This window comes from Astyanax mexicanus, chromosome 24, assembly GCF_023375975.1.
Source record: "Astyanax mexicanus isolate ESR-SI-001 chromosome 24, AstMex3_surface, whole genome shotgun sequence".
In the NCBI taxonomy this organism is placed as follows: Eukaryota; Metazoa; Chordata; class Actinopteri; order Characiformes; family Acestrorhamphidae; genus Astyanax; species Astyanax mexicanus.
This window is the reverse complement of record NC_064431.1, coordinates 14,939,721-14,958,099: the sequence shown is the minus strand read 5'-3', so window position 1 is coordinate 14,958,099 and position 18,379 is coordinate 14,939,721. Positions and strand designations below refer to the sequence as shown.

General features: G+C 37.8%; 2 protein-coding genes across 3 annotated transcripts; one reads left to right on the top strand and one right to left on the bottom strand.

Moving 5' to 3' along the window:
* Window positions 1-2,026: 2,026 nt before the first annotated feature.
* On the bottom strand, window positions 2,027-10,605 carry slc2a10 (solute carrier family 2 member 10). Of its 2 annotated transcripts, none has more exons than XM_007248320.4 (7): window positions 10,494-10,605; window positions 9,084-9,260; window positions 8,887-8,976; window positions 4,528-5,715; window positions 3,238-3,360; window positions 2,980-3,118; window positions 2,027-2,438 (listed from the first exon to the last, which is right to left on the bottom strand). In XM_007248320.4, exons 3-7 carry the CDS (start codon window positions 8,888-8,890, stop codon window positions 2,345-2,347), a joined length of 1,548 nt encoding a protein of 515 aa, XP_007248382.3. In that variant the 5' UTR covers window positions 8,891-8,976; window positions 9,084-9,260; window positions 10,494-10,605; the 3' UTR covers window positions 2,027-2,344. The 2 variants fall into 2 exon arrangements, with proteins under 2 accessions (XP_007248382.3, XP_015461077.3); XM_015605591.3 differs by having other exon boundaries at window positions 9,084-9,257.
* A 1,663-nt stretch (window positions 10,606-12,268) lies between these two features.
* Window positions 12,269-17,523, top strand: tp53rk (TP53 regulating kinase). The gene is made up of 2 exons (XM_007248319.4): window positions 12,269-12,590; window positions 16,361-17,523. The coding sequence occupies exons 1-2, from the start codon at window positions 12,356-12,358 to the stop codon at window positions 16,843-16,845; spliced, it is 720 nt and encodes a 239-aa protein (XP_007248381.2). The 5' UTR covers window positions 12,269-12,355; the 3' UTR covers window positions 16,846-17,523.
* Window positions 17,524-18,379: the final 856 nt, after the last annotated feature.

Sequence of the window (18,379 nt, the reverse complement as noted above, 5' to 3'; positions counted from 1 at the left end):
TGGCAAAATGAATGAAAACGGGGGGAGAATGTGTTCGTTATTCATCACTTTGTTTCTCAAGCCAAATGTTAATTTTTTTTTCTGTTTCAATGTACATTTTGGTGTATCCCCATATATTTCTAAATCAAGAGTTTGACCATGCTAAATGAAAGCCTGTCCTGTAGAAGAATTTGATTCTAGCCCTTCATTTTATTGGGTGAAAATTCTAATGCCTAATGTTAACACAGCTAAACACCCATATGCAGCAGTGACCTGACTATACGTGTCAGGACACATGGTCACTTCTTGATTCAGACACTGATACATTTATCACTACACTGCCTTTAAAGTGAGACTGCTTGGGCAGCAAGGCATCAAGTTGGCATTTTTTTGCATTTCACAGTCTGTTTTAATTGCTTGTGAATATTGTTGGGAATAAATAATGATACTGTAATAGTCATATTGTTTTCAATTGCAATATATTACCAATATGTTGCTTCAAATATGGATATTTTTTTATTGGAACATTGGCATTTTAACTCCGCTAAGACTCACCATTCAATCTGACTTACTAAAGTTACTGCTTTATTACTCCACATGGTGGCACTAATCAAAAGGACAGGATTAATCTGCATTAAAGAATATCGGTAGTCAAATTCTGTGAATCTGACTTCAATTAATCCATAATTCCTGGTATTTGCTTATTTAAGAGTATTTTATCCTCTTCAGTAACACAGATGCCATCAAGCAAAGTAGAAAATTGTCTGTATTGTCTTTAATATATTGAGTATTGTGATATAATTATTGTGGGCATCATTTTGCGGTAATATCTTGTCATGAGAGGACCTTTTGATCCCCTATTATATATATATATATATATGGTGCTGACACGATGCTCAATTGGTACTAATCGCCCAAAGTGTGCCAGAAAAATATCCCCCATACCATTACACCACTACCACCAGCCTGAACCGCTGATACAAGGCAGGATGGATCCATGCTTTCATGTTGTTGACACCAAATTCTGACCATACCATCCGAATGTCGCAGCAAAAATCGAGACCAGGTAACGTTTTTCCAATCTGTGTGAATTGTAGCTTCAGTTTTCTTAGGTTCTTAGCTGCAGGAGTGGCACCCGGTGTGGTTTTCTGCTGCTGTAGATCATCTGCCTCAAGGTTGGACGTGTTGTGCTGATGTTTAGAGATGCTCTTCTGCAGACCTCGGTTGTAACGAGGGTTTATTTGAGTTACTGTTGCCGTTCTATCAGCTGGAACAAGTCTGTCTGTTCTCCTCTGACCTCAGACCAGTCCTTCTGGCACCAACAACCATGCCACGTTCAAAGTCACTTAAATCACCTTTCTTCCTTATTCTGACGCTCGGTTTGAACTGCAGCAGATTGTTTTGGCCATGCGCATACATCAGCTCACAGACGCTGATTGACATCACCGAAGGAGTGATGAGGGGGAAGAACGACATCTAACCACCCAGACAGAGCAAGGCCAATTGTCCTCTCTCAGGGCTCTGGCAGCTGATGGCAAGCTACATGACCAGGATTCGAACGAGCGATCGCTCGATCATATTGGCAGTGCTTTAGACCGCTGGACCACTCAATGCCCCAACCCCTATTTTTGACAGACAACCTTATGGATAATTCAAGCAGCAACTGAATGAATAAAAAATAGAACTGCTTTTGTTGTGATTGGAGGTGCTGGTGACCAATAAGAATGTACGATAGTAAGCAAAACTCTTGCAGTTGGCTACCTCAGTGGCTTTGCAGCCTGTGTGCTATACCTTAGAAGGAAGCATTTTGATGCACTTAAACAGCAGTAATACATCATGAGGATGCCAGCACAAACAACTACCTTTACATGGAGGAATAACTAAAGAATGTAGTTGGATATAAATTATTTACACTGATACAAGTTGCTCTTTCTATTTTTTATAAAACTGGCATGAACCCAAATGAATATGGAATAAGGCAGTAAGAAGAATCAGTACCTGTTTTTGCTTCAGGTGTGAATAAGAGTAAAATAAGTCACATAACCAGTTTGTAACATAATTATATCACCGTTTTTTTATTGACATGCTCCTAAATTGTTTTCCCAACTCAAAAATACAAGTTTGTGGTTGAGTTCATGTGCACCTATCTCATTAATACAAGTTTATTTCCACCATGATTTTGAAGGCAGTACCAAAGCGTTCTAGTGTGAACAAGACAATGAGGACAGACAAATACTGTCTAATAAATAGTATGGAACAGATACAAGATACAAAATATACATATTTATAAAATATAAAAAATATTATATTGTGTTTAATATCCAGGTGCTTGTTGGTGGGTTAATTAGCCACGATGATTAAAATATCATATTGATGAAGTATTTGTCCAGGACAGTCTTTGATAGTCAGGTGAGCGACGTCTTTGGAAAACACTGCAGAATTCTTCTTTGTGAGGAAATCTGCAAGAGGTTAAAAAACAGTCTACAATTACACACCTAAACTATTCACAATAAAAAAATATATATATATAAATCATATACTCCCAGAAAATAATTGTGATACTATAATATTTTAACAATTTACATTTAATTTTTTAAGAACATTTGTTTAAAATATGTGTAAATCTTCAAAAAATAAACAATGGGCAACACTGAGGTCAGAAGAAATTTGTTTAATTTAATTTATGTCCATATTATCGATAAATTAATACATTGGTTTTTTAAAAGTTTTATAACACTCCATTTTTCCTTTATTTTTGCCATTGTAAGCTCTTTAAGTCTAGTTAATAACTAGGAATGGTAATCCAGTCTATAATATTTTTTCAGTAAACTGCCAGTACCTTTTAAGGAAAATTTTAGTATTGTTAAAAATATTTTATTGTAAAAAATAGTGATTTTTAGCAAATAATGAATTGATTTACAGCTGGTACCAAAGGAAATAAACTGAGCTTTTAGGGTATATATATTTCCAGAATTCGAGCTTCTTCATGCTTTAACTCACTGTCTTTTTTGACGAAGCTCCTGGTCGATGTCCTGGAGGGACTTGCCTTTGGTCTCTGGCAGCAGGAAATAGATGAAAGCAACAGCTGCCACTGCAATCACTCCATAAATAAAGAAGGTTCCAGAAAGGCCAATCGCATCTGAGAACCAATTAGGTAGAAACAACAATGACAGCATACATTAATATAAATTTTACTGCTCCTCCATATATACTGCAACAAATACAAACAATGGCTTAAATCAGAATGTCCATACTTACCGATAACGCTGAGGAACGAGAAGGATACGATCAGGTTTGCCGCCCAGTTAAAAAAGTTTGTGAATGCAAAAGCTCTTCCCCTCAATTCAGCTGGGAATATCTCACTGAGGATCAGCCAGGTCACTGTAAATTAGACAGACGTTCATCAGATATAGCACAGTGAGAGCTAGCCAGACTAAAGTACAGCTTTCAAACATGGTGGAGGTAGTTTTATCTAAACTCAGTGAGAGCTAGCCAGACTAAAGTACAGCTTTCAAACATGGTGGAGGTAGCTTTTTCTACAACTCACAGTGAGAGCTAGCCAGACTAACAAGCATTGTAAAGGTAGTTTCATCTACAACTCCAACCAGTAGTGTTAGAAAGGGATAAGTTGGGGGTGTGATCATCATTCAACACCCAAACCCCAATGCTCTTTTTTGCTAAATGCAATCAAATCCTCACAGCAATGCTCCAAAAAATCTGGTAAATAATTGGATTAGAACCTGTTCAAACGTTTGTAGACACCTGCTCATCCAGTGTTTCTACTCAAATCAAAATAATTAAAAGAGTAACATGTTACTGCTCCAGCATCCACTTTCCTAGAAAGCAGGGCTGGACTGGTAATCTGGCGCACCGGGCAAATGCCCGGTGGGCCGACAGTCCTTAGGGGCCGATGCTGATTTTTTTCTTCTTTTTTTTCTAAGAGACCGGCCCACAAGTTAGAGGGGCGGCCCATTGGCTCATCTTCAATATAGACAGTGGACTAAACCAATCAGGATATAGGAAAAAAAAACGGCCACACCCTCTCTCTGCGTGGTTCAGCTCTGAGCACATTTTATTATGAAGTTGATAATGGTAAAACTATAGAGAATGTCCTGTTTGTAGCCTGATACAAATACATGTTATAGCTGTTTAAAGGAGGAAAAATTAGAATTAAACTGTTGTATCAGAGAATTAAAAAAAATACATATTAGAGATGATTTCAATAAAAAGGATAAAGAATCAATTGAACTACACAGAGCAGACAAAAATGGTGGAGTTCATAATAGACAATAAACTTCTTATATTTGATATGCTGATGATACATTATGCGTCTCTGTAACCCCACATACATAAATTACAAGTCGGTTGTGCTCCACTAATTATTAGGGGCCGGTCTAAACCAAAAATGCCAGGGCCGATGTTTTGTCCCAGTCCAGCCCTGGTAGAAAAGCTCTACAGCAGATGTTGGAACATTGCTTTAAAGATTTGCTTGCATTATTCGTTAATTATTGTAAAACTTAATGTTTATAGAAGGAGATTACCACTTACTTGGTCCAAAGCTCACAGAGAAGGCAGCAACAACTGACATCATGCAGATCAGAATAAGCCAGTTGTAGCTCCCCATAGCTGGAGGCATGTCTAAAAGTCCAGCATCAGTGGTGTGATTGCTAATCTTCATCAAATCCAGTTCCATGGGTTTTTTGTGGACTTGCATTGTGTTGTTGAAACAAGGCTCAGAGCTACAGTGTCTTGTAGCATCCAACAGCGAGTTCCTGCTCAAGAACCCGATAAGAATTAAACCCAAGGCCATTAATGAGCAACCGCCGATCAGCAGCGGCCTTCGTCCAGCCTTGTCTGCACAGAGCATTGCCACAAATGTTGCGACGACTTTGACGATTCCGAGGCCAAGCGAGGCCAAAATGGCTGAAGCGTTGTTTTTAAATCCCATGGACTGAAAGATGGTGGAAGCGTAAAACAGCACGTTTGGTTGACCCGTGAACTGCTGAAACAGCACGAGTCCGAGTCCAATTAGTGTCCTTGAGCGCAAGTTATCTTTACGCTGAAACAGATGAAAGATTGTAAACCGCTTGTGGTCCTTCAGAACCTGGTTTGAAGAAGGTTCTTCTTCTGGACAGTCACTCATGTTCTGACTGTCTGGTACAAGCTGGACTAGACCTTGGTTCTGCGATGGAAGAACCCAAACCGAAACCAGCTGAGCGAGGCACGGTGCCACGGCTAACCCGAACATGTACCTCCACCCTTCCAGAACACCAGCCAACACATAGTTGACTGCATAAGCCACCAGGATCCCAACGGTGACGCCAGCTTCGTACAGGGTGACCATCAGACCCCTGCGGTGCGACGGAACCATCTCAGACACGAAGATGCAGCAGGACATGGACGATATGCAAATTGCAAAGCCCACCGAGAGCCGACCCACGACCAGCATCAGGAAGGAGTTGCTGGAGCTGAGAATCAAGCTGCCACAGAGGAGCAAAAGGTTGCTGACCAAGATTGAGGTCCTTCTGCCGTGGCGGTCAATCAGCCAACCGCCAACCAGGGACGCAAAGACTGCGCCAATAAGGAGAGCGCTGACCACCGTCTCCTGCTGGACGCAGGTCAGGTGGAATTGGGCTTTGAGCTGCATCAGGGCTCCAGAGATGATCCCAAGCTCGTAGCCAAAGACCAGGCCCCCGAGTGTGGACACCGTAGTGGGAAGCACCACAATTGGGCAGCCTAGTAAAAGAGAGAAGGTTTTGGTTTTAGTACATTCTCTGAAGGTTACATTTGGAATTTTAAAAAAAATAACGCGGGCAAAGTAAAAGTGTTTTTTGTGCTTCTACTATTAGACTGTGTTCAGACTTGAATCAGATTTTTTGGAAATCTAGACTTGAAGGTCTGGACAACAAAAACACATTTGGAGAGGATTTAAATACGATTATAATATAAATAAAATATGATTTGTACACCATGACCTCATCATATACACAGTGATGGAAGTGTGGGAGTCCAAAAAGAGCACCAAAGTTTAGTTCCTGACGTCAACCTCCACACACCAGCAATGCACACAGATACAATTGTGATATCTGGACAGGCAAATCCGATCTGATCACTCACAAATAACAGTGTGGACATTAGAGGTGGGCGATAAGGGCATAAAACAATATATAATTTCATGGTATTTTCGCGATAACGATACTCTTAGTGATATGACAAAACATTAAATAAAAAAAAATATTTCAAGAATACACTACTGCAACAAAATAAAAATTAAATTCTATTATTGCATTATTGCAAATGTTATATTACAACATTTGGCACATCCCTAGTGGACATCCAGCCTAACAGATCTGATCTAAGAAACAAATCTCATTTAGCCGAATCTGAACACATACTAGGATAAAGACAAAAATAACAAGTAAAATTAATGATTAATATTGGTAAAAGTTGTTTGCATACAACTGTAAATAAGCGTGAACAAAATATTTTTGATATACGGATTTCTCTGTTCCATTGGAATAATACAATTTTACAGTAAAAACATATTTTGTGAAAACCCATTACATCTGACTCTTTTATATCAGACAAATATAAACTGAGTAAATATAAAAAGCACTTTTTAAATGATAATTTCATTTATTAAAGGAAAAAAACTATTCAAACCTGTGTGAAAAAGTGTTTGCCCCCTAAAACTAATAACTTAGTTTTGTCACCCTTGGCGGCAACAACTGCAGTTAAGTTTTACTCATGACTGGCTATGAGTCTTTCACGTCTCTGTGGAGGAATTCTGTTTCACTCTTCTCTACAGAATTGTTTTAATTCAGCCACATTGGAGGATGTTCCAGCATGATCATCCTGTTTAAGATCATATCACAGCATCTCAGACTTTGACCAGGCTGCTCCAAAACCTTCATTTATTTTTTTTAAAGCCATTCAGAGGTGAACTTGTTTGTGTGCTTTGGATCATTGTCCTGCTGCAGAACCCAAGTACATCTGAGCTTTAGGTCACAAACACATGGCCGCACATTTTCCTTCAGGATTGTCTGGTAAACAGCAGAATTCCTGCTTCCATCTATTGCAGCAAGTTGTCCAAACCCTGAAACAGCAAAGCAGCTCCAGACCATCACACTACCACCACCATGTTTTACATTCAGTATGATGTTCTTTTTCTGAAATTATGTGATAGTTTTACAACAGATGTAAAGAGACACACACCTTCCAAAAAGCTCCACTTTTGGCACATCAGTACAAAGAATATTTACCCAAAGTTCTGGGGATCATCAAGATGTTTGTTGGTAAATGTGTAAATTGTTTTTGGTCAGCAGTGTTTTTTGCCTTGAAATCCTCCTATAGAGACCATTTTTTAACGGTCTCTTTCTTATTATTGAATCATTAAAATTGACCTTAACTGAGGCATGTGAGAACTGCAGTTCTTTAAATGGTGTTCTGGGTTGTTTTGGGACCTCCTGGATGAGTTCATGATGCCCTTTTGGAATAATTGTGGTCGTTTGGTTTCTCTTGGGAAGGTTCACCAGTGTTTCATGTTTTCTCAATTAGTGAATATTAGCTCTCACTGTGGTTTGCTGGAGTCTCAAAGCTATAGAAATTACTTTGTAACCTGTTCCAGACTGATAGATGATCAATGACTTTGTTTTCTCATCTGTTTTTGAGTTTCTTCAGATTGGAGCATTATGTGTTGATTTTTGCGATCTTTTATCTGCTTCATGTCGTCAGACAGGTTCTATTCAAGTGATTTCCTGGTTCTACAGGTCTGGCAGTAATCAGGCCTGGTTGTGGTTAGTATTTAAATTAAACTCAGCTTTCCAAAAAGTGTGATTAATCACAGTTAATTTATGGGGGGGGGGGGGGGGGGGCAAACACTTTTTCACATAGGGCCAGACTGGTTTGGATTGATATTTTTCCTTAATAAATCATAATGTAAAAAGTGCTTTTTATATTTACTCAGGTTATATATGTCTGATATTAAAGTTAGTTTTATAATCTGTATATAAGTATGACAAAAATACAAAATAAAAAGAAATCTGTAAGGTAGCAAATACTTTTTCACGCCACTGTAGTTTGCCAGGTTAAGATATTATACCTTGCCAGACATGGTTTCTTCTTTTATTTGATCTTGTTTGGTTAGATTATGATTAGGTCAGCCTAAGGTACGTCTGGAGGTGTAGAAGAACAGCTAATTCAGATAACTGTTCATTCAGGTCAACATTTCTCAATGCAGTGTTTTTTATTAGCAGAGTTCCACTTATTTGGTTCAATGTCATGCTAATTTAGGTAATTTAAGTTACCCTTATGCAGACTTTTCAAAATCAATATACAGTTTCTCTGATTTTGTTTATGGGTATATGTTTGAGTAAAATGAACATTGTTGTTTTATTCTATAAATTCCAAATAAAAATATTGTCATTTAGAACATTTATTTGCAGGGAATGAAAATGGGCTGAAATAACAAAAAGATGCAGAGCTTTCAGACCTCAAATAATGCAAAGAAAACCAGTTCATATTCATTAAATTTTAGAAAAAGTTCAGAAATAAATATTTGGTGGAATAACCCTGTTATTTAATTAGAGTTTTCATGCATCTTGGCATGTTCTCCTCCATCAGTCTTACACTCTGCTTTTGGATAACTTTATGCCACTCCTGGTGCAAAAACAAGTTCAGTTCAGCTTGGTTTAATGGCTTGTGATTATCCATCTTCCTCTTGATTATATTCCAGATGTTTTCAATTGGGTAAAAACAAATAAACTCATACTTTTTAAGTGGTCTTTATTTTTTTCAGAGCTGTATATGAGGATAAAATGTCTCAGTAACTGTGATATAATATCTAAACGTTTGATACATCAGTATACACAATTTGCACAATCACACATAAAGAAGTGCCCATCTTACCCATTTTGCTGTCCTTTATGGAACTTCAGAGCTGCTTCATGGTCCAATAATGCACAATTTGTATGTTTTCTCCTCAGCTGAGCACCAGGTCTGGAAAATGAAGCACAGCTGTATCAGCAGATCCTCAGAATCCTTAGATGGTACATAAAAATGTGCGTTACTGCTGTGTTTAGAGTGTAAATGTGTTCCCCGCTCACCCCAAACCTCTCTGAAGCTCCTCTCCAGCCGCAGGATCCTTAGTGCAGCCCTGTGGGCATGGCAACCGACTCGTTGATGCCCGTCGATTGTGATAAGCCCCACTCGAGGTTGCCAGTCCATGGCCTAATCATCCATAAATAAACCTCCTCAGAAGACCTGCCCCTCCACTGCGGCTGCTGAGATTTACAAACTTTAAGCACTGAATTCATTTTAGTTGGTAATAATCTGATTTAAATTGAAGCATGCATCTGAACAGTGGCTAAATACCAAGCAATTGTGGTCAATCAATCTGGAACATGTTACAGAGTTTAAGGGCTGAGATGAGCTTTAAATCTGCATTTTGAACATTTTAATTAAATTGACCTGACTTTTTATAAACCTGAAATATTTCAAAGCATAATTCATAAATTTTAATTTTAAATGTTTTTCTGTGTTTTTAACTTGTAAGGTGGTGGAATTTTCTCCTAATATATGCTAAAACAATGAAAAACCATCATAAAAAAACAAGATTTAAAAATTCTGATCCATCAAATCTAACTGATGTTTTCACCTTTGACCTAAATTAATATTTCTATTTTAAATAATTGTTTTAATTAATGATTTTAATTCATGGATCTGAGTTTTTTTTATTCCTATTTTCGTAAATGTATTTATTCCACAGGTATTTTTTTTCCATAATTCAAGTTTAAGAAGTCTGTTGATAAGTAATTTATGTTTATCAATAGTCAGGTGAATTTAATTAAATTTTTTAAATTACAGATTTATCCATGGAATAGTCACAACATAAATTTAATTCAACATTTTTTGCCTTAGGTAATAATAGGTAAAAGACTGAACATTTCTATGAAACAATTACATTTCTTAAAATGTTGTAGGTAATTTTATTTCTGCACTGCATTTTATGACAATTCCTATCATTTTTACTATCTCAATATTTCAGTTAAGAAAACTTTTGCAATATCAGATTGCAGATCAGATTTTATTATTATTATCATGCAGTCCATATTCTGAAGACCTGGTCTGTCAGACTGAAATATTATTATATATCATTATTAAAACCTACCAAGCAATAAAAGCTCTCAGAACCATCCTTCTACCTGCTGTCTTACTCTATGTCTAGCAAGCTTCTGGTTAAATACAACCATGTTTCTAAATGACATGAGCCCAAAACAGCATTACAGGAGAAGAAATGTCTTTATAGCAGTGATTTACTAGTAGAATTAAATTTAAAGTGATCTATATAAACGTATCTAAAACTTTAACCTGACCTAGCTAACTTTAGGTAGGACAATACTGAGTGCTTCACGAAGCCCCTCTCCCCACCTAACTCTTTAAGCTACATTGTAATATAATAAAAAGTTATTTAAAAACTATTCATCTGTACTCTACTTAGCACATTACTTTATTACCTTGTTTTAAGACATCCCTCAATGTTCCTGAACCTTTTTCTCCACATTTAAAGTTTCCACAAACAAGCTCAGCTACGTGGCAGAAACTCCAAATACCGTTGTGTTTTTTTACGCACCCGTTCACTCACAAGCCACGCCCTCCTCTTAAGATTGTCTGCGAAGGATTGGACAATCTTATTTCTGGAGGGCGGGGCGTGTCAGAATACGGGTGGTTTAAAAACAACGTTGGCTCTTAAAAAAAAGCGAATAAACAAACAAATCAGCAAAATAATGAACAATATAATTAAAAAATAAATAAACAAGCAAGATTATTTATTTTTATTTAATTATAGTGAAATACGTTTTACATTTACCTGATTTATACAGTTAAATGTAATAAATCAGATTTATTTGTCTGTCTTTATACTATTACCTACTAAATATGGGAAATAATTCTGATAAGCTCTTAAATTAGTTTAATTCAGATTAACGTTACTGTTAAAAAGTATACAGAACATTTTTCGTAAATCGAGCATTTAGTTTAAAGAAGGTCTTTTATTTTGAACTCAAGCAGTTCACACGCTTATCTTGTACACACAAGCGAGCAGTTTATATTTAGTTTACTTTGGAGGAATGTTGGTACACAGTTGGTAGTCATTAAAATTAATTATTGGTTTCATTTCAAACGAAGTACTAGGCAAAACATAGAACCGTATATGTTACTTTTAACTAGTGTCATTTTAACGTCACTATTAGATAAAAGAAGCTTATTTTGACATTTTTTTCCCCATTGTGTGCTGTAATTTGTGTCAGTCCAATAAAAATGGAGCACCAAGGAAATACTTTATTAAACTAAGGAATTTGTTAACCTGGGGGAAAGATTTATTAAACTGAAAAAAGGATTTAAAAAAAAACTAACTAACTAAATAAATAAATAAATACATTTATTAAATTGAGAGAAAAAAGTTATTAAACTGGAAGAATTATTTATTAAATTAAAGGAAGGGTTTGTGTGTCTATTTATCTACCCTGGAATTTTTACGAGCTCGGTATATAATAAAGAAATTAAATTAGAATGTGAGATATTTCAGAGATTTTGTTAATCATTCAATCCCAAATATAGTACCAGGTTTGAACACAGTGTTTTTTAAATTGTAGATTAATAAATTCATCATTTAATAAAGTCACCAAACTACACATAAAAAACAAATGGAATTATTTCGTAAATAAAGATGTAAAACAAAAACAAATCAGAATATGTTTTTTTATTTTATTTCATCTTGGTATTTTCTCAGTCAGTTTTATGAGGTAGAGTCACCTGGAATCGCTTTCAGTTAACAGCTGTGCCTCATCAAGAGTTAATGACCTGTATTTCTTGTCCTCTTAATGTGTATGAGAGCAACAATTGTAAAGTTGTGAAGAGGTAGAGTTGGTATACAGTCCTACAGCCCTATCTGAGTAATGTTCTAATCCATATTATGACAAGAACTACTCAACTAAGTAAAGATTAAGATGACATTATTATATTACTGGCTCTCAGCAGGACGGACCCAGGAAAGGAATCAAAAGAGTTACCTCTGTTCTTCAGTATAAGTTAATAAGAGTTACCAGCCTCAGAAACCACAAGTTAACAGCACCCCAGATAAGAGACAATATATTATTTTGGTTTGTTTAACACTTTAAAGTTTACTACATGATTTTTTTACATAGTCTGGATGATGTCAGTATTCATTTACAATGTAGAACAATTATTAAATAAAACACAGAACGAGAAGCTGTGTCTAAAATTTTTACTTGTACATCCCACCGAAAGAAAGTCAAACACCGCTGTAGGACTTTTATTTTGAAACTAACAGGAGTTGGTTCTCGGATGGAGCAGAAGCATGGCGGGTATGGATGGTGGTAGTGGCGGCGCTGTCGCTCCGCCGAGTTTACCCGGAGCTCAGCTGCTGAAACAGGGCGCGGAGGCCCGGGTTTACCGCGGCCGGTTCTTGGGGAAGTCCACCATCGTTAAGGAGCGGTTTCCGAAGCGGTACCGACACCCGGTCCTGGATGAGAAGCTGACAAAGCGCAGAACCGCACAGGAGGTCCGGTCCATACTGCGCTGCAGGAAAGCGGGTCAGTACCCAACACTACTCACTCACTCACTGACTCACCTCACTCATTCACTGTGTCACTTATTTACTGACCCACTAGAAATATCTACTCAAAAAATACAATCCGTTGGTGGCAGTCTTATCGATCTCAGATATTATTTTGTGGAGTTTTTTAACACAAAAAATGAATGGGATTTCCTGTAGACAAAATTTGACGATTTTTAAAAAATCCACAGTAGGTGCCACAGGTCCGAAACTCCATTAGGCTAAATGGTCCTCCCTCTAGTGTTTTTTTTTTAATATTAAGTAACGGCGACTCCACCCCCTTCAGATTCCTTAATTACCTGGGTGCAGTGTGGTCCTCCGACAGCCCAGGTGGCAGCAGTGGTTGCCACTTCTGTGATCTTGGTACTAACTTTTTCCAAAATTGATATTAGAGTGCCCCCAAAATCACCAAAGCATAATTTGACCCTAAATAGCATGTTTTCACCAAGTGTCTCGGAACGGCCGAAAGTTGGTACATGCCCGCCTTTTATCATGAAAGTGTGTTGGATAGCGAAAGTTTTTTTTTTTTTTTTTTTTTTTTTTTTTTCTCTTCTCTTCGTTCTCAACCATAGGTCTGACTGGCACCAAACTTGTTCCGGTGGGTTGCCTCACTGAGCCGCACCAAATGATCGAACGGTTTTGTGTTTAACCCTTCGCTCTCTGAGAAAAATACACTTAACTGTATCTGCTTAGGTGATGGTTTTTCATCCAAAATTTTTATTTTAGTTGGTGCAACTCGCTGTCCTGAAAGCATTGGTACAAGTTTCTTGGAGATTGGATTTACAGTTCGGCAAAAACCAGCAAAATGACACTTCGGTATCCGACACCTTGGCCCTAAACAACACTTTGGGACCCAAAGTGTCATCGAAGTCCCAGAGTGTTATCAGAAAGCACCAATGAGTTTTAAGTACTGTTTAAAGTGGCACAACAAACGATCAATAATAATTTATTTATTTATTTTAAACAGTTTAAAAGTGCAATATTAAACATAAAAAAACAAAAGAAATGTTAGAAATACTGTTTATAGTGGCATTTAAAAACACACCATAATTGTTTTATTATTATTATTATTATATTTAAAAAGAAATTAGAATCAATTTTAAACCAAATTGAATGGAAACACTGGGCAATTTGCAAAAGTTACAAGTAAAACTTGGCAGAGGGGCCCACCTCAGACTCTGTCGTTTCAATTTGTTCGTCTTTGCTTGAAAATGAAAGTTGCTGGGGAGTTATGGACAGGGGTAACAGCCTCCATTTTGTAGTGTTCGTTTGAGAATTAAAGTTGCTGGGTGGCTCGGTTGGGAGTAGTGGACAGGGGTAACAGCCTCCATGTTTTCGTCCTCACTTGACAAGGAAAGTGGCCGGGGGGTTACGGGGGAGGCGTAGGCAAGGCTAGCCTGGATCGCCGAAGTCCCTGGTGTCTGGAGAAGCTGCGTCTCGTCTTCATGTAATACTGGATCCTGTCTCGCCACTTCGTCACCCTAAAAAACACAATCAAGCAAACAAATAAACCAACCAAATTAGAGCATTAAATAACCTCAATAAATTACTGTTCCTGTAAAACAGAACTGTGAAAATAATGACTTACAACATGGCACTGTGGGGCCTTGAATGAGTCTGAGGAGGACTCGTCAAACAGGCACCTCTTGGCCTTTGGGAAGGACGATTCAGAATCAAAACAGGATAGTTAAATATGAACTTTGATATCACCTTTGAAGGTGTGGTTATCTCCAATCAAACCCATCACACCCTTCACCATACTTCCTCATAAACAATCAGAACACTAAATATGTACTTACATGATGAACAAGGGAGGTCCGGATGTTATGGAAGGTGTAACGCCTTTCGAAGCCCACTCAAGACCACTGCTGACCTGTAAATTAACAACAAAAAAAAATAATTTTGCTAATAACCAATGAACAACCTGTTGACCCCTGATCATCATAACCACACTCACTTCAATGATCATGTTTTCCCCGTCGACTTTGGCGTCCAGCACTTCTTGAACGAACTTATTCTGAGGTACGCCACGCCGGTGATCTGAAATGCAGATGAAATAACCCGCCAACCTGACCAATCTGACCTTTCATTCCTGAGATATGATTGGTGAAATCTGGCCCCATAGAAATGAATTGGAATCCCAAACAGTCAGATGAGGTCATGCGCCCCCTATCTATCCCTGCAATACCCAACGCTTTCCGACTAACATTTCTACTATCCTAACGCTTTCTGACAAACACTTCTACTATCCTGACGCTTTCCGACTAAAACTTCTACTATCCTGACGCTTTCCGACTAAAACTTCTACTATCCTGACGCTTTCGGACAAGCACTTCTACTATCCTGACGCTTTCTGACAAACACTTCTACTATCCTGACGCTTTCCGACTAAAACTTCTACTATCCTGACGCTTTCGGACAAGCACTTCTACTATCCTGACACTTTCCGACTAACACTTCTACTATCCTGACGCTTTCTGACTATTAACTCTGCTATACATTTGAACTGGAACAGTTAGTGTCCATAGGCTGGGTATGTCAGCTAGGATTTGGGTATTCCAGCCTATGTTAAATTGGCCATTTTCGTGATATAAGCACTAACCCACTCACTTAGTGACCTACTCTCTCTCTGACCCACTCAGTCAGTCACTAACCCACCCACCCACCTACTCACTCACTCAGTCACTGACTCAGAATAAGCTTTTTTTTTAATAACAAGATTATTTATTAACACATACCATATATAAGGAATGATAATGCATGCACAACAAATCACACGTACATTTTTTAGGCCATTTACTCCCCTTTTCATATAAAATATATAGGCAGCCTTGAGTGTAGTACAGTACCACTTAAAAGTTTGGACACTTTTCTCAATGTTTTTTTTTTATTATTACTTTTTAAAATGTTTTTTTTTCTACATTGTAGATTAATGTTAAAGACATGAAAACAATTAAGTGACAGATGTGGAATTGCGTAGTAAACAAATAAAAAAAGTGTTTGTCCTTTAAAGTCCCCTTACCTAACTGAGACGGTGATTTGGGATTAACTGGAGGCTTTCCTTTTTGTAACCACACTCATGTGGATATCTGAGTATACTCCACCTTCACACATTTATGCTACACACTACATACATTGTGCATTGTACTCAAATACTAGTGAATAATAGTAATTAGTACACAATTGGTGTGCACCCTGGGGCAGCGTCCAGAAACCCCAAAAGTTTTTCTAATGATCCTCCTTTTTTCTGATTGGTAAATGTTTCATAAAAATGTCTTTTTTTTCTGCAGTGAGCTGGAGTTTAAACATTGGCTGGGCAGATTCGATTCAGAATTGATGTTCGATTCGTGCAGAGCTTTTTAACTGTACCGCGAAGCTTACCTACTGTCGCACGGAGCTCAAACTGTCCTGCGGAGCTTTTTAACAGTTAAAGAGCGCCGCAGGGGAGTTAAAGAGTTCTGCGGTACAGTTAAAAAGTGCCGCGCAACAGTAGCTTCACCCCAAAAAAAAGATTTTTTGAAAATGAGAATCGATTTTGAATCAGTCAGTGTTAGAAACAATATTGTGATTGGCTCAGTTCATCAGTAGTCTGCATAATAAAAAAGATCAGTTGTCCCATTGTCCTTGGTCTTGACTTGGGTTTAGTGCTCTTGCCTATGACACTACTATATAGTGTAAATAAAGAACAAAACAAGTGTTCACAAATGATTCAATATTATTTTTTTTTCTGTGTTTCTCTGTCTGCAGGTATCAGTGCTCCAGTGGTATATTTCGTTGACTACACCACTAACTGCATCTTCCTGGAGGAAATCACAGACTCCATCACCATCAGGGAGCACATCACCTCCACTCAAGCATCTGGACGAAGCACAGAGACGCTGTACGGCCTGGCCGACCGCATCGGACAGATCCTGGCCAAGATGCACGATGAGGACGTCGTCCACGGAGACCTCACCACCTCCAACATGCTGCTGGTGGGTGAAGAAGACGGAAAACCAGGCAAACTGGTTCTAATAGACTTTGGCTTGAGCTACATCTCTGCCCTGCCTGAGGATAAAGGGGTGGACATGTACGTCCTGGAGAAGGCGTTCCTCAGCACCCACCCAAACACCGAGGCTCTGTTCCAGAGACTTCTGAAGAGCTACATCGCTGCATCCAAAAAAGCTCCAGCTGTCATTAAAAAACTGGACGAAGTCAGACTGAGAGGACGAAAGAGGTCTATGGTTGGATAAGTTGGAAAAGTCTGTAATACCCCATCTTAATTTGAATTTTCATGGAAGATGATACCATACTTGGGCTGCACAATATCGATGAAAAATCAATATAAAATATAAAACCAAATATTTTATTTTTCTGCAATATATATATTGTGAAATTTGAAATAACTGGAATTGTCAGTGATCCAACATACTGTACAGTTATTATTGGAGTGAAAAAAATTATATTGAGCATGTAATCTGCCTTTGGTAGATTTTTTTTTTGTCATAAAATGTAAATATTGGTAACGATTTACAATAAGCTTCACAATTAACAGTTCTAATAAATAATTACTAAATTGTCATTCTTTAGAATTTTACTATTAAAAGTGAAATAAAATAGTCGTAACTAAATAATTAACTATGCATTATTTGTGACAATAATTAGTTAAAACATTCTGTGGTAACATACTGTTAATAAATATACCCTTATTGTTGCCAAAGTGAAAAATAAATAAAAACTCACTTATCCTATAATGTAAATATTGCACGTGTGCAGAACTCACTAACAAAGCTGAAATCACATTGTGCAGCCGTACACCACACCACATCTTGTACTGGTTTCTACTTCCATACCAATGTGCCTCTCTGGTTATTACTGATATCACAATAAAGTTGCTTTAAGTTGTAAATAAAAGTTTTTTTTAAACAAAAGTTTGATTCTGTGTGTGGTCTTCCAAACAGTGCATGTAAAACAATCTAACTCAAGTAAAAGAGCAGAAACTACTACAATACTGAGTACTGTATCACAATGTAAATAAAAATAAAAAAGCATAATCTGTACTAGAGTGACAATTTGACTACTGTAACGCAATCTAACTTAATTAAAAGGACAGAAACTGTACTATAGTGAAAGTATGATTACTGTATTACAATCTAACTCAACTAAAAAGAACAGAAACTACTACAGTAAAAATATGACTTCTGTTACAATCTATTTCAACTAAAAGAGCAAAAACTGTACTACAGTGGAAATGAGTACTATAGCACAATCTAACTCAGGGGTGTCCAATCTACGGCCCGTGGGCCATTTGCGGCCTGTTTCCTTTTTTTAGTAATAGGATGAAAGTTGGCCCGCTGTTAAGCAGGTTTTTATAATGAGATTCAAAGTTTGAACGCTAGGTGTCAGAAACGAGCCAAAGAGTCTAAAAGCGGCGAGAGTGCGCAGTTCGAGCGCAGGAAAACCGGCCAAAGAGTTTAAAAGCGGGGAGAGTGCACAGCTCTAGCGCAGAAAAATGGGCCAAAGAGTCTAAAAGCGGAGAGAGTGCGCATTTCTAGCGCAAAAAGCGGCCAAAGATTCTAAAAGCAGAGAGGGTGCGCATTTCTAGTGCAAAAAAACGGGCAAAGATTCTAAAAGCGGCGAGAGTGCGCGTTTCTAGCGCAGAAAAATGGGCCAAAGAGTCTAAAAGCGGAGAGAGTGCGCATTTCTAGCGCAGAAAAACGGGGCAAAAGAGTCTAAAAGCGGAGAGGGTGCGCATTTCTAGCGTAGAAAAACAGGCCAAAGAGTCTA

Bases quoted from the DNA above. Each gene is read 5' to 3' on its own strand.
- tp53rk (XM_007248319.4), top strand. From the start codon at position 12,356: ATGGCGGGTATGGATGGTGGTAGTGGCGGCGCTGTCGCTCCGCCGAGT. The intron at 12,591-16,360 runs GTCAGTACCCAA...CTCTGTCTGCAG, and splicing joins ACTGCGCTGCAGGAAAGCGG to GTATCAGTGCTCCAGTGGTA.
- slc2a10 (XM_007248320.4), bottom strand. The intron at 3,361-4,527 runs GTAAGTGGTAAT...TCTAATTTACAG, and splicing joins CTCTGTGAGCTTTGGACCAA to TGACCTGGCTGATCCTCAGT. The intron at 2,439-2,979 runs GTGAGTTAAAGC...AACCTCTTGCAG, and splicing joins GAGCTTCGTCAAAAAAGACA to ATTTCCTCACAAAGAAGAAT.